Raw genomic sequence first — 22,981 nt, forward strand, 5'->3', positions numbered from 1 at the left:
ATGGGATTGGCTGCTTAGAAATTAAGTGTTAACAAGCAGTTGGACAGGTGTACCTAATAAAGTGGCCGGTGAGTGTATTTTGCTACATTTCCTTTCATTACATTGCAAATGAAGCTTAGATGCTTGGCTAATGAATAATTATGGAATACTGTACAGTTAAGAAAAAGGGACAAGAGAAAAGTACATGTACATTGTGTAAGAGTTGCACCAGTAGCAACATTAGTTCAGTCTTCTGAATTTGAATTATAATTCAAACAGTCTTTTTTTATTTGGGTTTCAGGTCTTATGTCGGGAGAAGTTGTACTTGTACTAGTCTTAACCTTTTATCATTGTAGCAACACCTTAAGGACTCGATTGCAGATTAAATTCAGATTTTTAATAAAACTCAAATCTAATGTGTTGATTTGGACAGAGGTCCATTTCTCACACACTAAACAGTCCCTCCGATAACTAGCCGTCCTTTAACGTCTCATCATCTTCCACCAACTTCTTCACTCGGTGCTTTTAATTGATCTACCTTGATTTCACATTTCCTCACTTTGATTTTCTCTTTCCTTTTACGCTCCTTTCTTTTCCAGGTCTGCAGCCATCTCAACTCTCATGTATTAAGTCTATTTTCCCCACGTTAACATTCACATGCAGATGTTCTTTCCTTTCTCTTTCTCACTCATGAGCTCGTTCTCTGTGACTTTCTAATTATTTTGGTGCCCTGCTCTTTATCTACTATTGTTTCCATGGTTTCCAATTGCCATTATGTTGATATTTCAAACCTCAGTACTTTTTCACCTATTTCTTTTGCTTTCTCTCTCTCTCGTTCTCATGCTTTGATGTTGTCATTACCTTGGTTTACCCACATCTAATTTCTCTTTTCTATGTGTTCCAGAGTTTTGTGTTCGAGGCATCGCTTTTCTTTTTCTCTTTACACGTGTTGTGCTTTCTTGCCTCTTATTTGGCCGTCCGCCCCCTCTCTGCCACCTCCTCTCTCATTCTACAGCCATCCACTGATCTCTCTATCCTTTCTCTTGTCTTCTCTTCTCGGGGTGTTTCATGAGAAGGACAGCTAATATATCCCCCCAAAAAAGGTACAGACATTAGCCGTAACGGTGTGTCCAGAGGTAGATAGACTTTGTCCGGTGCTTGCTTTCTGCGTTTCCGAAGTCTGTCAACTAACAGCGCTGTTACAGCACCTTCCAACACTTCCACTGAGTCAGTAATGTTACAGTTACATAAGGGCATTCTCATTAGGAAAGGAAGGGATTCGCTGTACACATTCAAATAAGCAATGCTCCTACAGTGGAGAAACCTATTTTATAGCATATATTATATATACTATATATTATACTTTATAGTGGATTAAACAGAGGACGAGAGGAAGACATCAGACTGTCGGCTCATTTCTTTACCCAACCTTTAACCACACATCAGCTTCATTCCCATCCTTCATACTTCATGCATTTTACAAGCTGGCTCCCTGGGGCCGTGGAACTGTTACTCTTTAAACACAGCTCGCTTTTCCAGTCCAGGAAAATTCCCGTTTGAGTCTCGGCAACCATAACACAGCACAGGAAGATTCAGATAGAGTGTGCTCATCCAGCGTGCTGAGAAGACGAGGGCCATTTGCAGATGATGTAACACGTTTTAGTAGTACAAGGCCTGCCTGGGGAGAATAGGATGTAGGAGTTAAAGAGACTTTAATTGGACACGACTACCGGAACAATACAGACAGGCAGCATGAGTGCACTGAATGCGGACAGTTACTCAGTTGTTGTGATGTGTGGATGGATTCAAACTATTTCATATGAACTGAACTCCGGGCTTCAATAATCCCACTGTGTTTGCACTGTGTTCGCCTGATGCACTTCTGCATACAACTAATAGTCCAAAAGACTCGCTCCGTCTTAGCCCTTTACTAAATGTTATGGTACACACAGGTAATGCCGTCTACACGTCCACAGGACAGGGTGTAGTATGCAGGAGTCACAGTTTGTCTGACCTCTGACCCCTCCAGGTGCTACAGCTTCTGCCCGTAAGGAGGTCATCCGAAACAAGATCCGCGCCATCGGCAAGATGGCCAGGGTATTTTCTGTGCTCAGGTATGCAAAGATGAAAAAACTCCCTTGTGTCCTGTATGTCCTACCGTTGTCCCCCTAGCATCAGTGCTATGCCATTACAAGAGATTGAATTAAATATTTAAAGCTGCACTACTGGCGAACCCACAGAGAATTATCAACCAACTCCCCAGTCCCCCTGAGCTCTACAGATCCTTTGGTTTTACAGCCCGCTCTCATTGTGAACTCACTCTGCACGACCGGCACCAAGGGACCAAGTGCATCAGCCACTAACTCGTGGACATAGTGGAACGCTTAGCCACCACAGAGCCACATATGCCCCTCAGGTGTTGGTGGAGACCAAAAAAGAGTTAAAAGAAGAGTGAATTTCAGACTTACGTTCTTAAAGTTGCTCGGACCACCCCCTTAAATACATGCTTACGTTGCTACTTGTCTCCTGGATGTGTAAATAAGTCTGTATTAAATTGTCCAAAAGACATATTTTTGATAAAATGAGCATCAGGGAAGTACTACCTAGTAAATAATGTGTGTATTTGTGTTGCTGTTTCAGAGAGGAGAGTGAGAGCGTGCTGACGCTGAAGGGTCTGACCCCAACAGGCATGCTACCAAGTGGAGTGTTGTCCGGTGGCAAGGAAAAGCTGCAGAATGGTAAGACCGTCACTAAGTACCCCGAGACCCCCAGCTTTGGCCCCCAGAACGGATTCTCACACACACACAAATTGCCCCCACGCTGCAGTCCCCTGAGTAGAGTGCTAGCTCAGTGTTTAGAGGAAATGTCTTGACAGGCTTTTCCTCTTTGACGCTGCTTTATGGCGTTAACCCACCACTAGTACCAGCTCCGCTCGGCTCGACTCCACTCAGCCTCCATTTCAGGTTTAGTACCGCCTCATGCGCGAGGCAGGCGTGGCTGTTCGCCATAGCGTTGCCGCAGTAACTGCCGTGCCCTAACACGACACACGCCACCACCTGAAGACAAATTTTTCCTTCAAAAGAAGCAAAAAAACCCACAGCTGGCTAAACTTTTTAAAAATGGCGGGTTTGTTCAGGGCCCCCCCGTCTGTCGCTAGCAACAATGACGCAGTGAATAGTGGCGATTCTCTCCGACCAATCAGTAAGCTTGAGGTTTTCACGTCACCTCAGCTCACTTGGAACCTCAACGGAGGTGATACTGCAAAAAGTACCCGTTAGTTTTTAGTGTTTCATAATGGAAATACAAAAAAGGAGTAGAGTCAAGGTGAGTGGAGAAGGTACCATGGAATAGAAAACGCCATGACAGTAGTAATGTGATGTGTAGTTTCCCTCCGTATCCTTCCTGTACACGCATGCTTTAGGTAAATACTTCTAAGCAGTAACAGCTGCTTATGGAGCTGGAATGTGTGTCATATTGTTTCCTGGAGAATTACAATAAATATGATATTTCCCATAGATAGCCTCCTCCTCCCAAACAGTACCAGATACATTCAGTAGATTTCCTTTGTCCCTTGTCTTCTCTGATGTGTCTCCCTCCTGATGTCTCGCATTAATACCCTGTCTCCCCGTCTCTTTCTGTATTCCACTGGTTTTATCTCAAATATTACCTGTATCTTTTTCTTTCTCCTTTCTTTCTAGAAACCGCAGGTATATTCGGTTGTGCAAGTATTCTGTTGTTCTTTTTTTGCCCTTCCTTTTTTGTGAGACAAGTTTAGAGTTCAGTCCACGCTCTTATGTTGAATTCCAAACACCCCCTAAATGAGTAAAGGCTTTCCAGACAAGAAAACACATTTCAAATTGACTTGGGACTCTCGACCGTAATGGTCCTTTTTTTATGGTCCAAATTTGAGTGTTAGTGTTGTGGATCTGAGCAGCGCTCCGCCGGGACAGACGCGGGACTCTGCGATTCTAAGGATGAATTGGAATTGACACAAGCAACTGTGAATGAAAGGGGGATAGCAGCTGTCTGCCTTTCCTTTACAAAATGAAGCAGCAATCCCAACAACGCTCTCCTCTCACAGGTTCTCTTTCCTAAACACGCCTTTATCACTTGATAGGAACAGGTACGTCTTTACTTCAAAGCCAGCGTGTTTAACAGGTGCTAACACTACACAGCATGGGAAAATGGTAAAGGCTAAAATAGGACTATGTTTTTCAGTATGTAGTACTCTAGCATGGACTAGAATCATCAAGTCAAGCCACTGGGAGTAGCAGCAAAACCCCGAACTTTGAGGGACTTTTATCACTGAAGTTTCACTTTAAAGGCCACTTGGTTAAGCTTTAACATATGACGTCCACATGATGTTGTTAGTTTCAGTTAGCCAATAGAATGACGGGGAATTCTAAGCTGCAGGCAGCAGAAAGATCACGTAACCCAAACTAAACTAGGGCCTGTTTGAAACTGCATTCTGACCTCCCACAGGAGTGGCTAAATTGGAACAAAATAGCATCTGGACAAGGATGCTCTCCTCTATATCAGCCCAGCTGATTTAGGCTCAAAAGTACTACCACTTTAGCATTAGTTTTCATGTGAAGGAAGCTACAGCTCTAACTCTAAATTCATAGGTAGAGCATCTCCAGTAAAAATGTGTAGTAGACACAGAAAAATAAAAAGCAACCTTATTAAATGGACATTTACAGTATTTCTTGTCTTGTATGAGGGGGTTTAAACCACTAAACACCAGATGACCTGCTTAACAATGTTGTTCCCAGGAGTGAGCTAAAAGTCCGACCATTTGTTTTGATGCTAATTTGGAAGCAGCTGATCCTTACGAGAACCCCCGTGGAGGTAGAGTGATGTTCAGAGATTCCTGTTGCAACATTGGTAGAATCACATTCTTTCAAGCAGACGCCAGTGTGCTTCTACTGTGATGTTGACTCCATCCGCCATCCCGTTTACAGTTTGTTGCTCTCGTGCCCTTTTTCGTAATTTGTCCTCATCCCCATGGTAGTACTGTATGTCCTGTAGTGGTCAGTACTGTACTGTGCAGCCGTTACTTTGCTGTCACCTCCTGCCTCATCCCTGTCGTCTCTGTAAAGCTGATTTTACACTTGTACTGTATGGGACTGTGTAAGCTCAACGACGACTGTAAGCAATTGGTAAGTGGTTAAAACGCCAAAAGGTTTTTCTCATTTATTTTTCTCCTCCCTGGCACTCCACAAAAGTAAGCCGGCATTTTTGATATTTCATATCAAAAGATGCGATACCCCGCAGTTCCAGATGCCGCTTAATGTTGCCCACCACACGACCGTAACACTGCTGCTCCATGTGTCTACGGCGCTTGGGTTCACGTCATGAACCCCCACAATCACACATGCACTTAAACCTTATTCCTGTTTTCCATTCGTCCTCTTTTCAGCTCTCCCTTCTGTTTGTGTGCTCTTATTTGCATAATGGTAAAGAACTAATATCCTCCCGGCTTTAACGTGCTGTTCTTTGCCATCAGTGTCCGTCCCCCCAGTCTTCATTTCCTTACTCCCACCACATTGATTCCTTTGTCGGACCACGTCCGACGTTTTCAACGCACCTCGCGGATCGATCCTCTCCACGAGGTCGCTCGCGGCCACAGACATGTGTCCCCTCCCCTCTACAGATCTGGAACTCATCACAAACATAAGGCTCACTCCTGTCCTCTCCTCTCCTGTCCTCTCCCTCCTCCCTGTCCCCTCCTCGCTAACATCCATGTGTCCTTTGTCATAAAATGTGGAGATGACGTTAACCTTTTGTTGTCGGCATTGGCTGTCTTTGCTGCTTATTGAGTTGTTCCTAGGACAAACTGAACTCCTCTGCTCACTTCTCTCATTCGTTTTGCAACCCCCCCTCTTCTCTTCAGCTACTATTGAAGCTATTGAGGCTGACGAAGGTAAATGGGTCTGGCTGGCCTCTCCTGTTGCTTTTTCATGGCAATAGACAGGGGGCTCCGCTGGGTTTTCATCCATCTCGCTGGTGCTTGAGTAGAGTGTGTTGGGTGTTTGGGCTAACAAAATGTGTCCTAGTGTTACTGTAGAAAAAGAAGTAAGTCATTAGGAAGTCCTGTGGTCACACCATGTTTTAAAGGGGAATGGATTTCATAGCACAGTGGGTTTGAGTGAGTGCAAAGCAAACACTACGTGTCTTTTTCCTCAGGAACAAACTGCAGGATTCGTCCAAGAAAAACAGCGTTAGCTTTTCCAAGTCAGCGTGCCTTAACACCAGCATAATCATAGCGATACTTTATGCTTTCCATTTCAGGAGTTTAATCATCATAATGCATCTTTGGTGGAAGATTATCAGACAATCCGGGTTCAGGAAAGAGGTTGCACTTGAGGAAGTGCACATTCACACTCACATAATGTGGGAGGTGTAAACAAAGGGGTATCGTTAGGTCATCTGGCAGCTGTAATGAGTTTTTCACCAGATGCTAGACCCCGACAGTATCTAGAACTCCTGCCGTGCTTGGTACATCTGGTCTCGATGCAGCATTTGTGACGTTGTGTCTACACAACCCTAATGTCCCGTAGAACACGCACGCAGAAGGAATCTGCAGAGTTAAAAAAAAAAGTGAATCTGGTTTGCCAGCGAGAGGGAGTCCCTTAACAAACGAGTATTGGCGCACTGTGGCTAAGATGGTGTACTCCCTGCTCTGCCCTCACACAACGCACTCAGATCTTGCTATGAAAGCTTCTGATGGCTCTTCCCCTTTGAAACCGCTGAAGCAGTTGTGCATTGTTGTTGCTGTTTTATTGCAATAAAATAATCCTACAGTTATCTCAAGAGTTGAATCTGGATTAAAAGGAAGTTTAGACAAATCCAAATTGGATTCTCCCTAAAAAAAACTTTTTCTGATTGGCATCTCCTTCGGCGCAAGAACAACCTCAACTGCGAGCGAAGTGGTAGTGGCAGCTGCTGTTTACGTTGGACTTGTCCCGTAGTTCTTCTGTGGCCCTGTAGGGGGCCGTCCGTCCTAGTGGGGACACGTCCCCCCTTCCCTGTCCATGTGGATCCTCTGTGGCCCTGTTGTGTTGTGTTCTTACCTGTGAGCTGCTAATAACCTGTGTCTGACCTGTGCTATGCAGCAACACAACTACGCTACCCATCATGCCCCCCTACACGCTCCCCGATTCGCCCCCCTTCATTCTACTAAAGGGTCATCTTCTTTGCAACCCTAGTTATTACCCTTAATGCCCCGGCCCTTTATGAACGGTGGAAGTACCCCCATTATAAAATGAAACACCATCAAGGGGAATATTTAGGAAAAAGTCCAAATTAACAACTCTCATTTGAATTGATTTAAACTTGTTGAGTTGATAACCGTGATGCCATTGGACCTGTATCAGCCCGGTTTTATTCATCTCAGTGATATTTCCATAAACCTTGTTTCTTATTATTTGCTCTAAGTCCATTATTCAGTTCGACTGAATGTGGTTGCCATAGTGACCTCCACCCCTCATAACCTCCAGTTAATTGCTGCATGCTCCAAGCAGACTCAACACGTGGTTAGCACCCCGAGTCCCTCTGTAGTGTCTCTGTACGTGAGCTCTGTCTCGACGTGGTTCTAGTTTGTGGAAGTGAATGTCTCAGCGGGCTCCACACAAGTGTTTTTTTTTTAGTTTTTTCCTCCCCTCGTTATTTGTTTTTTTGATCATTCCTCTTCTTCCCCTTTTTTTTTATATTTAGTTTTTAGCTGTGACGTGACGGGGCCATCTGGATGTTTGGGGTCCTCAGGTGTTCTGGAATGTGCCCGAGTCAAGACATTCTCTAATAAGAGCCATATGTTAATGACCATTACAATTTTCCAAATGGCAGAGATAAGATGGCCGTTAGATGGTCCAGGATTGTCGGAGTCTTTTCCCAGATGGACATTGTTGGCACAGTGAAAACCTGTTGACCCTGATTCCAGACGCTCCCTCTCCAGAGTTAGAAGGATTCTTATTTCATCCTTTTAGTCTGTATCATTTGGAAACTCGGATAAATGGTGTTAATGGGTTGTCATTTCATAAAAACAAGTTATAATCTGTTTATAGTTTTAAAACAACTTAACATTCATAAAATGATGAATATGTAAAAACGCCTCATGAATCCAGTAGTAGGATGTGTGCGTCTTACACGTGTCCGGTTGAAGGAATAGGTGGACACTTTGGAGAATGTGCTTATTCTGTTCCTTGCATAGAGTTAGATGAGAAGATCAATACCTCCATACAGCTGCTTAGCTTAGCTTAGCTTAGCTTAGCTTGGCTAGCTTCTACTGAAGGGTTTAATTCCCCATAATGTCACAAAAATGTTTTCCACACTGGGGAGTTAGTTTTATGGATTATAGTAACCCAACTGACCCTGTTAAATAGTGAGCATTCGAGATGCTGATTGGCTGTTAGGTAGGTTCAGACCCAGACCCAGACCCAGACCCAGAGCCAGACCCCGAGACAAAGACAGAGACAGAGCCAGGCTAGCTGCTTCCATCTTTACGGCATACATGCAAAAATGATCTTGAACTCTTCTCATTCAACTCTGCCTAAGCAAGCGAATAAGTGTATTCACCAAAATGACCAAACTATTCCTTTAAAGTATTTATTAATCAACATGATGCAGTTATTGTTATTTTTCATGGATGGCTTGCAGTTGAATTAGCCTCGGATGCGTCTGTATGTTGGCGTTTTCTCAGTTCCAAGTCCTAACCAAGGACAAGCCCAGTGGTGTGATGTGTGTGTGTGAATGTGTGTGTGAGTGACCCCATTCATTTTTAAATTTTTCTATCATTTCATCTCTCCCGTCTAAAATCGCTCCTGATTAGTCCCTGCTTTGTTTGTCTCTCCTTCCCTTTTCTTGCGTCCCAACAGCCATCAAAGGCTTCTCGCCCCAGCACAAGATCACCAGCTTCGCCGAGGCCAAGGGTCTGGACCGCATCAACGAGAGGATGCCGCCGCGGCGAGACGCCCTGCCCTCCGACGCTAGCCTCAACTCGCTCAACAAGGCGCTGTCCTCGGAGACCAACGGCACCGACGCCAAGGGGGGCCCCAGCGGGGGCAGCAGCATCCAGTGAGGGCTGGCGCCAGGCGCCACTCTGGCCGGCAGGGCTACGCCGCGACCCGCCAACGCAGAGAAGGGTCAAAGGGTGAAGGAATCGAAAGGGAGTGTGGAAGTGTGTATTGGGGGGAGGGGGTGGGGGGGCATCTCACTTTCTAGTCTTTGGATATGCCTTCAAAATATTAGTATATAGTCAGATCTGCTAAGTGGTTGCCGGGTCAGGCCAGGCGGGGGCGGGGGGGAGGGGGGGGGATGGAGACATCTTAAAGGTGAATTATTTTATTTCTTGAACGACCCTTGCTCATTTACACCGAAACGGAAAGTCGTGTAACTTCTTACTTACTATTGTACGTTTACAAAAATACAGCACTAAAAAGGACAGGACATGACATATTGTTTTTAACATATAAGGGTGTACAAAGTAAATAAGGACTATTTATTGATAACTATTTTTTTCTTCTTTTTTTTTGCTACTCTTATAAAAATAGCTCTGAAATGAATTAGGCAGTCTTAAAAAGAATGTTGCAATGTTGTTGAAATGCCAAATAATGGAACGTTTTATGGTTTTGTACATATTATGCTTACCTCAGGTTCTTTTGGTGTGTGCTTTGACCTGATTTTTCTGTATAATGGCTAAATAACTCGGTAATGAATAGCTATTTTCTTGAGTTTCATAACTGGAATTTACATTTACCTATCTATCATTTGCAAATGATGTTTATTTTTTTGTCTCTTTTGGAAGAGGGTCGGGGGGGCTGGGGTAGATTTATCGTGGCTTGCTGGAATTGAGTGTTAATTTTTCTCTTTTTAAGTATTGCGAACAAAGTAAAAGTAGAGAGCCTATATTGTGTAAAAAAAAGAATACAATAAAAGTTTCTGCCTATGCATGTTTTATAAAAATCAAACAAAGGAAATAGAAAATCTGAATACCTTGGCTGTGGAGGCCTGTTTTGAAACGTATCGCGCTTTAGTGAACATATACTGGAAACGTATACCTGCATACTTTCAATTAACACCATGATGCTCTATGCCTACAACTTCTTTTGTAATTGAAGCATTTAATGATCTAAGATGGATGAGGAATCATATTTTTAACCTGCGCTTGTAAGTGCACACAGTCCAATTAAGCATGTTTGACAATTCTTGTGAGGTGTGTGGTTACATGTGTACCTCAAAAATGCATGATTAGCTGTTTGTGTCATATAACAGGTAAATCGGTTTAGTTCTGTTTTGTAAATGTGCCACAGAAGTGTAATTTGATTATTATCATCATTATTATTATTATTATTATTATTACTATTATTATTTGGAAATCTGCTTTGTATATCAGTTACAGGTTTGATACTGCTCAATACTTTAAGATGAAACAAAAAATAACGTTGACCTTTTTTAAGAACTGCTTAAGTGCCCAAGTAATTCACTACACGACATGAAGCCTTGCTTTTGTAATTTAACTTCAAAACTGTTGGCAGATGAGGCATGCACTTGCAACTATGAAAAGTGTTTTATATAACTGTTCAATAAAATTGTGCATGAATTTCAACTCGAAATGAGTCTGCTTCGTGCGTGCGTCCATCACGTTGTCCTTCGGGCATTTCTCTGCATCACTCGGATTCTAGAGCTATGTGATTATTTTCATTTTCCAACCTTTTTTTAACAGGAAACGCCCATAACTCTAACATGCAAGGAAACCTCAGACACAATAGTCCCCATAAATCATTCACACCTGTGACAACAACCGTGAGCCCGTTCCTGACACACCTCGGAGGTTAAGAGGGGGGAAGAAGCCTAATTAGAGCTTTAAGAATCCCATCGCATACTCTAAATCATATAAAGCTCTCATCCTTCCACTGCTAGGAGCTCGGTCTCTGGAGTCTAGTCTTAGTGTTTTTGCTCTGCCGTTGTAGTTCCTCTTCGTAATTCGACATTGATTGACCAAAACATGTAGCTGGGAAAATCGTCCTTGGCAGCTCGGCAGCTGAGGTGTTTCCTCTTCGTCAACCTTGGTGACTCCTTTGATTAAACTATGGAGACTCAGCCAAGATTTCACAAGCTACTCACAGGAGCCAAAGATCTGCAGGGAAAATATGGCATGTTCATATGTGGATGTTTAGATCATATTTGTATTGGTTTAAATGTGTTTTTTTAGTTATTCATGGGCAAATCTGCCTCTTAGAAATGAACATCTAATCTTCAAGCACATGAGTATAGTAAAGCTCAACCAGGCTCCCATAGTTGGCCAAATACATCCAATACTCATCATATACGTACTCTACACTTGAACTACGCAGCATACTTCGTACGTGAAGTGTTTCTCTTCAGCTGAAATCAAACAATGCTCAAATGAAAGGAAGCAAACCCCGGCATCCTGTGTTTTTTTTCGGGAGGGCCTAAAAAAAACAGGAGCTAGATTTTGTAGCCTCAGAGGGGTAATCTGAAGACCGTCGAAGGGAAATTAACCTAAGCTAGTGCTCGGTGGCGGTGGACCAGTTGTTGGCGTCGCGTCCACGGAGTCTAGAACCGAATCCAAAAGCCATGGCAACCATGACATGAGAAGATGGTTTTTTTTGTCTCCAAGAAATAATCGGAGTCACATTTTCTAACTCAGAAACAGAAACCGTCTGCATGGAGACCCGTCTGAGGTCGGGATCTCTAGGCTCTCTGGAGGCTCGCTCACTGTAACAATGGAGAATAGTGACATTTTCTGGCTGCGCTCCAATCATCAGCAACTAAACAAAAACCTTTGTTTTGTTGATGAATGCAACAACAGGTTGAATCTGAAATGTGTGGTGGTCGGTGTGTGTGTGTGTGTGTGTGTGCAGGTGATACAAGTGGTTTCTTCTTCTGAATCCCTCATTCCAAAGTACTTGTACTACTTCTTGCTTATCATATAGCTACCTACACACAGTTCCTGGATGCCACTTTGCTGATTTAAAGCTTTGTTGACATCCTAACAGATGAAACTGTTTTTGTACCAGCGAGTCCCCGTCTCCTCCCGACTGATCAGGTGGCGTCAGAGCTGAAAATAAAGCGAGAGACGGCCATTGCTCAACACGCTGATTCCTGTTAACCCTCGTGTTGTCCTCGGGTCAAAGTGACATGTTGTCCGATATTAATGTTCTTTTTAATTCCCCCAAATAACATGATTGATTCCACCCAACGCTCTTTGCCAAGTACAAATCTCTACTTTCATTCATTTTGGGGCGTCTTATTCAATTTTATAGCATTTGAAAGAAATAATGGAAGTGTTTTTGAAATAGTATTGAGTAAAAGTTGACATATTCCAGTCTGTGATTATCATCAACATCCATTCCTTTTACTTAAGTCTCAATAATTCCAAATTTCTGCTTTTCTAACTCAAACGTTACGTATAATTTCCTATAAATGAGGATTATTGAGAATGAATTCCAAAAATCGTCAAAAAAAGTGGCAAACATTGAAAGAAAGTGTTCAAAAAGGGACAAAAGCGTAAGAAAAAGTTAGATTAAAAGCGTCAACAAAAGTGTTGATTTTTCCATTTCGACGTGAAGACAACACGAGGGTGAAAAGGTTTCCATAGGTCTTGCACCCACTCTGCTGGTCTCCACAGCCGCCCACTTTTACGTCAGCAAGGGAAGCCGCTGGATTTCCTCCCCTTCTTTATCTAAAGGAAGTGCCAAAATAAGCACCAGCAGCCGAGCGCCCGAGCACCTTTTCCACTGGCCACTTAGTTGGAGTCCGCGGACGAAGTCGGGAGGTTTACCACTGAAGAAGAATCACCATGAAGACCATCAGGGTTGTTGTCCTCCTGCTGGCATCTGTGCATGTCTTCACACCAGGTAGGGGGACTGTTGGGGCTGCATTTGGTCGTTAGACTGAACCCAATCAGTGCTGAGGGCCCTTGATATTCTAAAAAACAGACGGGATCCAAATCTACATTTAACCATTTCCTGCCTTGTCTTTGTTGATCTGCAGACTTTGACATCAGTGATGCCCATGGGTGTTTGTTTTTGATCTTAAGAAACAGTATGTGGTGGAGAGAGTCAAAGCTCCGAGGTCCTTTACTCCGACTAGCAGCTCTGAATTGTTAGGAAGTGCAACTTTGAGCTTAAATTGTATTCATCATGTATAAGAACTGTAGCGTGAAGAGGCTTTTGATTGGCCGTTGGAGACCACTGAGCAGGGCACTGGGAAGACGTCTGCAGGATGACTAACGTCCCACAGGAAGGGACGGCGTACTCTGATCCTGAACACACACACGCTTGTTGAAAAAGTAACCTTCCATACTAATGTGTGAAAACACTTTTTCTTGTATACCTTGCTGTGTCAAAAGGTTTCCTATCACACTGTGAGCAAATGAAAGTGACCAGCACTGACCAAAGTTTTTGGTATTTGCAAAGATAAAGATCACAGTGTAGTTCTAAAGACATTTTGAAGGGTACCTTGGACACGTCATCCACTTCAAGAGCGTATTTCCGTTAATTCAGTCTGAGATAAGCTCTGTGTGTGTGTGTGTGTGTGTGCGTGTGTGTGTGTGTGTGTGTGTGTGTGTGTGTGTGTGTGTGTGTGTGTGTGTGTGTGTGTGTGTGTGTGCGTGCCTGTAGTTCTCCTTTGTACTAACATGTAAGTAAAAAGTAGTTCATGTTTTGCCATATTTACTCAAAGTGAAGGTAGAATATATTTTTTGAGCTTAAGATAGGAATAAGAAATCCTAACCTCAGGAATGAAAAGTGTCAAAGTGACATAGGAGTGTCTTGTTGTTGAAGGAAAGGGCGGGGAAAAAAAGGCTGTCTTTTGATTTGTTGGTTTTATCAGCTGTGCGGCGGGCAGATAGGCGATCCAGCAGCAGATAGCCAGTGGGAACCAAGCCGTCCTCTGTCTCACAGAGACAACAAATCATTGCCCTGAGACTGAAACGTCCCAGCTGGCCACAAATGGACTTCCAGCGTTTCGCAGTAAACATCTGGAGGAAACACCCTCGCCCTGGCAACTAGTCACCCGGCATAGGCTTTTTTTTCTAATGAGCTCTTTTTTTCCTCAGCACAAAAAGCAAAGCAATGACAAGAAAATGAATAAAGATTTCTCCTAAAGGAGAGTCCCTAGGGGTTAATAACACCCGGGTACCGAGTCCACCGTTCTCTGGGACATGTTTTCATGCTAATCGAATGCAACCACTTTTAGCTCAAACCGCGCCATCTTGGGAAAACAGTCATGACCAGTGGAACCACGAACGCCGTGTAACCAGTAACATCAAGCAGGGCGTTCGGCGCTCCATTGGTCATGACTGCTTTCCCAAGATGGCTCCATTTCCTGACACTTCTGAAAAGAAACATGCAACTTGACGTGGACTTGACCCAGTGGACTGCAGACGTGACTTGTCTCTACGACGTATACTGCAGGACTTGTGACTGACTTGAGATTGGCTTCAAGACTTCACGGTCAAATTACTCCAAGGCCTTGAGACTTGACTTGTGACCCGCTCCTAAATAATCTGGAATGATTTAAAGGACTCCAAAATACTGGAGACTTGACTTGGACTTGTCTCTATGACTTGCAGGACTGGGGACTGACCGAGATTTCACTATCAAATTAAATGAAGGACTTGAGACTTAACTTGCTCTGAAATACTTGAGGTTTGACTTGGATTTGTCTTATATGAAGTGAAGTTCTTGAGACCTTACTTGAGGTGTGACTTGGCATTGTTTTGAAAAGACTTGACATTTACATGGACTCGTCCCAAATAACTTTAGTAGCATTAGGATTTAAGGACATCAATTCAAGCCAAAGGTTATCTCAAGACACTTTACAGATAGAGCAGGTCTAGACCGCTCTATAATTTACAGATAGAGCAGGTCTAGACCACTCTATAATTTACAGATAGAGCAGGTCTAGACCTCTCTATAATTTACAGATAGAGCAGGTCTAGACCACTCTATAATTTACAGATAGAGCAGGTCTAGACCTCTCTATAATTTACAGATAGAGCAGGTCTAGACCTCTCTATAATTTACAGATAGAGCAGGTCTAGACCTCTCTATAATTTACAGATAGAGCAGGTCTAGACCTCTCTATAATTTACAGATAGAGCAGGTCTAGACCTCTCTATAATTTACAGATAGAGCAGGTCTAGACCATGCAACCATGATTGAGGTTCCACCCCAGTCCAAGGAAAACTGCTGGGCGACAGAAAACATAAGGGATCCTAATTTGCAGCGATGAAGACAGGATGCTTGGCAGCTTAGGTCAGGGGACAACAATAGAATGTCTGGGACAGGATGCAGCTTTCACACTGCCGCAGTGTTTTAAGAATAGGACATCCACCTCGACACGCCCCGACCCCCACCACTGTCTCGGCCTCTCGTCCCTGGTCTGACACCCGGACCGAGACGCTAGGCTTTGAAGCCGTGCCAAACAGGACTGATGCAGCATGTGCCACTGTGAACTTTAAATAGAGGATCTGTCTGAGGAAATGTTCGACCTAGACAAACTGATTGTGGTGTTTTGGTGATGAAAGCATTCTGTTGTCCTAGACAGCACATGCAGGGTGTTTTTCATATATTGCGCCTCACCTCAGCCCACGAGCATGTAAAGTGTGGTTTAGTGATCGATATCTTCTGGTTACTGATTTAAGCTGTCACAAACTAAAACCAGATCTCAAATAGTTGTGTTTCTGTTTACAGTTTTATCATCAGGTGATCTAAATGCGACGGCAGGAACAACACACAGTAAGTATAGAATTAAAGTAATCGTTCTACAGTTGAGGAAATGCATTTATTTGCCTTGTGGCTGAGACTAAGATGAGAAGATGGATGCCACTCTCACATGAGGAGCAGTAGGCCAAGGCTACCGAGCTTCTAAAGCCAGTTAGACAAACAGCTCCGAGGTGTAAAAGTGTGCATTGAGATTTTCTACAGATCTTATGCAATTCAAATGCCAAAGCAAATGCAATGTATATGTCAATGTCTCCCTTTTGTATATCAGCATCGACACCAGCTGCAACAACACCAACAGTCCCAACACAAACATCAACAGGATCAACCCCAGCAACAGCATCACCATCAGCAACAGCACCAACATCCCCCCAAACAACAAGACCAGCAGTCAACCAAACATCGGCCAAAGCAGACAACCAACCAGGAGCACCAAGAACCGCCTCAACAACCCCAGAGGTCGAAACAGCACCAACAGCAGCCCCAACCGTGACATCAGCAGCCCCAGTATCGCCCTTTGCTGATCCTGATGCCACCAGCAAAACCCCTGACAGTGAGTGTGCATACACGTTAAGTGGACTGAAAACCAGACGGATAGACAGGTTAAGTTAGGTTTATTAAAAAGAAGAAGTCCTAACACGCTCAGCTCACATTGAAACTTAGATGACTTTGAAGACTGGATTCTTAGTGGGGATGATAACACGTAAAGGTAGTTCAGACAGCGATCCAATTCGTTCTTTTTATTTAGTATTTGATTATTATTTATTCATTCTTCAGCGTGTTTCACAGGCAATCTCTAGGTTTACGCTGAACGTTACAGGACGTAGCAGGACGCACCAGCTAAATGTGCCTTACATCCTGTTTGGAAGATACAGGAGGATCAAAACTTTACAAAATGTTGCAGACTAGTCAAAAATCAAATGTCTGAGAAATGACCAGAGATTTCTTCCTTCTGTCTTAGCTCCAGTAAATGCCTCTTTAGCCCCAGGATCCAACCCTTCTGAGCCAGGAAACCACTCTACAGGTAAGAGGAGTTGTAGCAGGTCATCAGTAATAAGCAAGCTTTTTATTTATTTTTTATTCAGACAGATGATTACAGTTTGTAAAACATAATAACACATGTCTTCTTTGGGCATGAGAGCAAGGCGCCACCACGCTAGATGCAATGTTTTTAAGTATATTGAAAACTGGTTTGAATTTTGTCAGGACCGGATGACAGTGGAAGAACAAACACAGGCAAGGGTATGTACATGAATATTAAATTCAAATGAACTTCTTGTTTTCATGTTCGCCCTTAAAACCACATCGAGTGATTATAGAAAAGGTTTTAAAGAAATAAATGTGTACATACACAGCACGTTTGACTCAAATGAATCTAGTACTGTCTTCATTTTCTAATTTTCTGCAGGTCCAACTCAGGGACACTATATTATTAGTACACATTTTGTGTAATACAAGAATGATTTCTCTTTATTATTATTCTTTTATTCTTTATATTTATGCATTTACATCCATATGTACAAATTGAATGCCAATATAACACAATATATAGATATACATACCTTATATGCATACATATGTACTATAAATTTGTACAGTATATATTTTTGTACACATATATTATAACATATTTTTAGTTGATACACTGTTTTTCAGGGGGATACTTTAACTCAAACTGCTTCACACTTCCAGGAATATCCATATATTATTATCTTTTCTATCTGATCTTACGTGTGTGGATGGTAGTTGTTTGGTGAAACTATTAAACCCGCAGATTTACGTTTCTTACGGTTTTTGATTGACTTGTGTTCATGGCTTTGTTTAAGTAATTCAACATTCATTTCATCATCATAGCACAGCAACAAACCACTCCACCTCCAGTGATGCAAGATCCTCTGAATGATAACAGTGCTGGTGAGTTCTACTGTACTACCATTACTGTACTACTAAAGTTCTACTGTACTACCATTACTGTACTACTAATGTACTATTATCTACGCCACATGGTTATATTGAAATCAGATCATAGGCCAGTTTAAATCGTGCTGTTTTAGGCAGGAAACTAATCCAAAAACACATTGTTTTGAAAGGTTCTCAGACTGGAAGTGATGAGATACCCCCCCTCAAAGCAGGTGATGTACTGAACTGTACTCAACTTGTCAGTCATACCCCACAAAGCAGTCAACTAACACTTATTGGTGATTTAAAGCCAGATGAGGCTAACAAAGCTAGAAGATAGACTTCTGCTATCTGTAAAGTGTCTTGAGATAACTCTTGTTTTGATGTGATACTTTAATTAAAAATTGAGTACATCACTGGTCTGCCAAATGAATCTTTCAGAGAAAAGTCTAACGGTGATGATGCATTGTACCCCCAGACAAAAGGCTGTGGTTGATTGTGCTGCCTGCCCTCCTGGTTGCAGCTGCTACTGCCATTGTGTTAAAATTCAAATGCAAGAAGATCCACGATCACACAGGTTCGTAAGTGCAGGTCGTCTCAATATCCCGTCGGCTCGGATTAATGTTGAGACTGTTTGAGTTGGAAATGAGAAGATTTCTGACATTGAATGAGATCAGCCGAACCTATAAGTTGTGTTCTCTTCCACAGAAACCATGGATACTGGAACTGAGAAGTGAGTCTGAACTTGGTAGCTATGGACTGTAGTTGAAAAGGCGTGTGAACAACCAAAGCATCCACCCCTTTGTCTCTTTAACTCTCCACAGCGCGTCCTTCCAGAGCAGACCCGACAGCACTAAAGATGGTGTCATGCTCCTCGGGGTGAAGTCATCAGGCGGAGAAGAAAATGGTGAGCTACCCTCGCGTCTATTTCCTGCTAGAGCTGTTTCCAACTGGATTCTGTTTGTTCACTATTCCATGACTTGGTGAAGCGGTTTCTCCGGACTCCAAGTTCCAGGCTTTTAATATCTCATTGTACTCCACCAGCTTTTGGGGCTTTGCTGGGCAACAGAAGGTGTTTCCTGTGATTTTGCGTCCCCCCTCCCTCCAACAAGCAGAAGGGCTTGAAAGATAGGGACTTCCCAACATAAACACAGATTATTTTGGACAGGAGCTATTGTGTGGTCAGTAAATGTCAGGCGTGTGCATGTTTGTTGGTTGGGTGACTTCATGTGCGCATGTGTCATGTATGGTTTGTACACAGTCTGAGAACCCCTTCACCCCACCCATGAAAAAAAGAAGAGATGTGGCCACTAAATGTCCCACCTTCCTTCCCTCATACAATCAGACCTACGCCTTGGCTGCAAGCGTCACAGGGAAACGGAGTCATGCTTTAGGAATTTTGCTGGGAAGAACGTGTTTATGTAGCTACCACTCCTGGATATTTCTTTGGATTGTAGCTTTACAAATTCTTATCGGACTGCATAACGTGTTCCTCAAACATGCCACAGTGCGCAGATAATCCCACACTCAAAGCTCATTAACTGAAACTCCTTTTTTAACGACTTAATGAACTTAAGAACCATAAAAGTCCAATATCTAGCTTCTATAATGACGTAACAAAGGTTTGGCTTCAGGAAAAAAGTACAAATGGTTTTCTTTTGGGTGTGAGAGGGAGTGGGAAAATGTAGGTACCTCTTCCTGCATGCATGTGTGTATGTATGTCTGTATGTATGTATGTGTGTATGCATCTGTGTGTATTTAAGTGTGTGGGTATGCATGTATGTATGTGTGCATGTATGTATGTGTATATGGATCGATGGATGTATAAATGTGTGTATCTATGTATGTATGTATGGATGGATGGATGGATGGATGGATGTATTTATGTATGGATGGTTGGATGGATGGATGTATAAATGTTTGTATGTTTGGATGGATGGATGTGTGTATGTATGTATGTATGTATGGATGGATGGATGTATAAATGTGTGTATGTATGGATGGATGGATGGATGGATGGATGGACAGGTGGATTGATGGAGACATGCTGTCCTGTTCCGTACACAGTGAGTGCGGCACCACCATCCAGTGTTGCCTAGACAAAAAGCACCAGTGATCTTCTCAGAACACAACCCAGAGCATTTTCAAATCATTTTTCAGGTTGGATGAAGGTCTGCTCTCTTTGATCACACAGATGTGGTTTCATCACTCGCCTCTGTCGTTATCTATGTTTCAGCTGCTGCCAGATAATAAAAAGAAAGAAAGAAGAACCGGAGGGCAGCAGCATCCAGATCGGCCAGCAGATGAGTCACACCTGTCACCCACACACTGGTGGTCTGGAGGAACTGTTGATGAGATGTCTGAGAATTCTGTGAAACATTTTGTGAGGCACAAATGTATGATTATGAATGCTAAAAGCTGTTTTGTTTGCAACTGTGATCATAAATCTCAGAGTAAGTGACTTATTTTCAACCCAAATATGTTCCTACAGACACAGAGTTGATAGCATATCCATGCATACATTCTGTAAGCAGATGCAGCATTGTCTGTGGAATATATATTTATTGAACTTAGTCCATGCACCCTTTTTTCAGTATACTGTTGACCATATGTGTATGCAGTGCGGCTGCACAGCTCATCTAACACGCTGTGTGGACTATGCACTGACCTCAGATATTTATCACTGTTCAGTTCCCAGTTTCATAGTGATCCTTTGGTTATGTTGTTACTCACTAGTTGTATCATGATATGATTTTAAATCAATTCTTTGGACAATGATATGATATTTGCTGATGTCACAAAGCCTGCCCTGATTAGATTATCATTTGATTCAATTCAGGGCCCTGCAATCAATATGAGCCGATATCATACGTCCAATTAATACATTCAGTTACATTTATATCAACTCTGAGCTTGTCCAGACATTCAAATGAAATGCAAACTATAAACTATTTAATAAAAATGAATGAATATAAAGTTGGAATTTTAAAATAAAGGCACATTGATATTTTCAGTTTGTATCGATAATGGATCGTTGATCAGTAGCCTCTTTCCGACCAGGAACCTTGTTATGGGAACAGTCCACTTCCAAACAGTTCTACCAACGACTGTCCCCCAAAACCGGCTTTCCCATTTGCATTCACGCTGGCCAGGTTGCCATAGGAACCGAACCTGCCCTGAAGTAGGAGCTGAAAGAGTTACAGGAACTCCATAATCCCCGAATCGGAACGTTATGGTCTAAGAACTGCAAAAATCCCTCCGGTCGGGAAGAGGCTATCGAATCGATATGTGGATCCAGATTGATGTGTTATTACCCCTCTAGTTGTTAACCTTCATTTATGTGCCTTGAACTATTTAGTAGATTGTTGTTTCTGTGGGGTATAAGAACGCGCTCTTTTATACTCATTTTGACTTTTCACGTATCTCAGTTAAGTCTTTCCTAAAAGATTGTCAAACATTCTTCTCCGCTGGAAACCTTTTCAAACCAATAACCTTTCCTTTGCATGGCAGCACTGTACACCCCCCAGCAATTTGAAATATTGTGTGCATAAAAATGAGGATTTGCAGTATGATGTTGTTTTACTAAAAATAACATCCAACCCCATAAATAAGTAAAGAAGATGTATTTAAAGACACTGGAACTTCTTTATGGCTGATGTGTTGTTCTCAACCTCAATTTCTTCAATAAATCACTAGAAAACTGTCTGTTGTTGCAGCGTCACTTCATCAAATCCAGTCTTATTCTTTATTTTTGGTTATTCATTTGTTTTAATACCACATATGTTAAAATACGTGAATTAGTATGAGTTTTGACACCTTTACTCTACAAGATATTGTAGTAAAAGCACCCGCCAACAACTTCCAAACGGTCATTGTCAGCCTCTGTATTTATCATATGAAGCTTTTCTTTGAATTCAGTCATTTTTGCCAGATTGAAAGTGAGAACATTCTGCCATGTTGTTGTTCTTATTGCTTGTAAAGGAGGTTTAGCGTACTGTTGTGTGCATCCGACCCGGATCAGCACCACCAGTGTGAGTTCTCTGGTCCACCACTAGAGCGAGCACAAGGGCAACACAAAGCAAAGCAACCCTGGTCCCACTCTGTCAGCTGGTGTTTGCTGCAGAGAGGTTCCATGAGGTTCATATGACAGAGGAGTGAGATGTGGGCCACTGGTGTTAAAATCCCACTCTGCTTGATATTCATAACAGCGTTCATACAGTGCAGGACCAATAACACTCATAACCAAGAACTGTTGATGTTTCCCATAAACTAATCAAATGTCATTAATTCAAACCACTTTTGCCATTTTGCAGTCCTGACCTCCATTTTGAAGGTATTCACACATGCAGGGCCGGCTTTATCTGTGGCCTTTGTAATCTGAGACTAGGTGGGCACGCTTCCCTCGCAGAGACAGTGAGCAGGTTGGCAGAAGGCCCCTCACACTCAACTCCAAGGCCAGCTGTGGCATTGGACTGAGTTACATCCAGGATGCCTTTCTCCTTCAGCTTCACTCAACAAGTCACTCGCAGTAACTCTCCCTCTGTAGGTCATCTGGATTTTCAATTTTAAAGTGGATCTTTGTGTCTGAAAGTGAAAAATCAATATAAGACTTCATTTCGTTTGAGTGTCTTTTTCTGTTAGTGAGGGAGTCTCGCTGAGTATTGCCTTAATAAGGCAGCAATCTTATTTATTGACAACTACGGCATGTTTCAGAGAACTAATGGGAGGGTGAGTTCCACATATTAAATCTCTGAATCTGTCATATTGGCAGCCCAGCAAACATTACAGATTAAGAACATTAAGAGAACAACATAGCTTGACTTATGTGTTATTTTGTGAAGTTATTGTTTTGGGGCATTTTCAGCCTTTATTATTGATATACAGATCGGAGTCAAACCCAGGACCGCTGCGTCAAGGAATAAACCTCTATACAGTGGGGCTCGAAAGTTTGGGCATCCCAGGTAAAAAAATGTATTAATGTAAATAAAGAAGCCAAGAAATGATGGAAAAATCTAGAGGTATTGTAGAGGTCTTAACTCCACAGGGGGCCCAAACCTTTTCAGACGCCATCTTTTTGTTTTCTGTTATTTTGAAAGTGTAAATGATGTAAATAAAATCTAACTTTTTGTGACATATTACAAGAATGTCTAATCTGTCATTTGATGCCTTTTGGAGATTTTTTTCATCTTTTCCTGGCTTTTTTATGCACATTAATACAAACGTTTACCTGGGGGCCCAAACTTTCGAGCCCCACTGTAGTTGGTAAGTTAGATTATTCCAACTGTGAGATATCATTACACCAACGCTGCATTAAAGACATCAGGGTATGGTTGCAAAGACATCTTTGTACAATC

General features: G+C 42.5%; 2 protein-coding genes across 9 annotated transcripts in view; both read left to right on the forward strand.

Annotated features, from left to right (window-relative positions):
* The window catches only part of LOC117962077 (serine/threonine-protein phosphatase 2B catalytic subunit alpha isoform), a 60,841-nt gene extending 51,668 nt beyond the window's left edge, over positions 1-9,173 (forward strand). Inside the window, exons 11-16 of one of the 8 annotated variants that reach the window (XM_034901121.1) lie at positions 1,056-1,082; positions 2,009-2,093; positions 2,620-2,717; positions 3,678-3,686; positions 5,873-5,902; positions 8,853-9,173. In XM_034901121.1, coding sequence (XP_034757012.1) covers positions 1,056-1,082; positions 2,009-2,093; positions 2,620-2,717; positions 3,678-3,686; positions 5,873-5,902; positions 8,853-9,055 — 452 coding nt within the window. In that variant the 3' untranslated portion in view covers positions 9,056-9,173. The remainder of the gene's footprint in view (positions 1-1,055; positions 1,083-2,008; positions 2,094-2,619; positions 2,718-3,677; positions 3,687-5,872; positions 5,903-8,852) is intronic. The other 7 variants (XM_034901124.1, XM_034901122.1, XM_034901123.1 and 4 more) reach the window with 7 other exon arrangements.
* Positions 9,174-12,586: 3,413 nt separating this feature from the next.
* Positions 12,587-16,415, forward strand: LOC117962079 (putative protein TPRXL). The gene is made up of 3 exons (XM_034901132.1): positions 12,587-12,857; positions 15,699-15,743; positions 16,000-16,415. Exons 1-3 carry the CDS (start codon positions 12,800-12,802, stop codon positions 16,338-16,340), a joined length of 444 nt encoding a protein of 147 aa, XP_034757023.1. The 5' UTR covers positions 12,587-12,799; the 3' UTR covers positions 16,341-16,415.
* Positions 16,416-22,981: the final 6,566 nt, after the last annotated feature.

Source organism: Etheostoma cragini, chromosome 19 (genome assembly GCF_013103735.1).
Source record: "Etheostoma cragini isolate CJK2018 chromosome 19, CSU_Ecrag_1.0, whole genome shotgun sequence".
Classification (NCBI taxonomy): Eukaryota; Metazoa; Chordata; class Actinopteri; order Perciformes; family Percidae; genus Etheostoma; species Etheostoma cragini.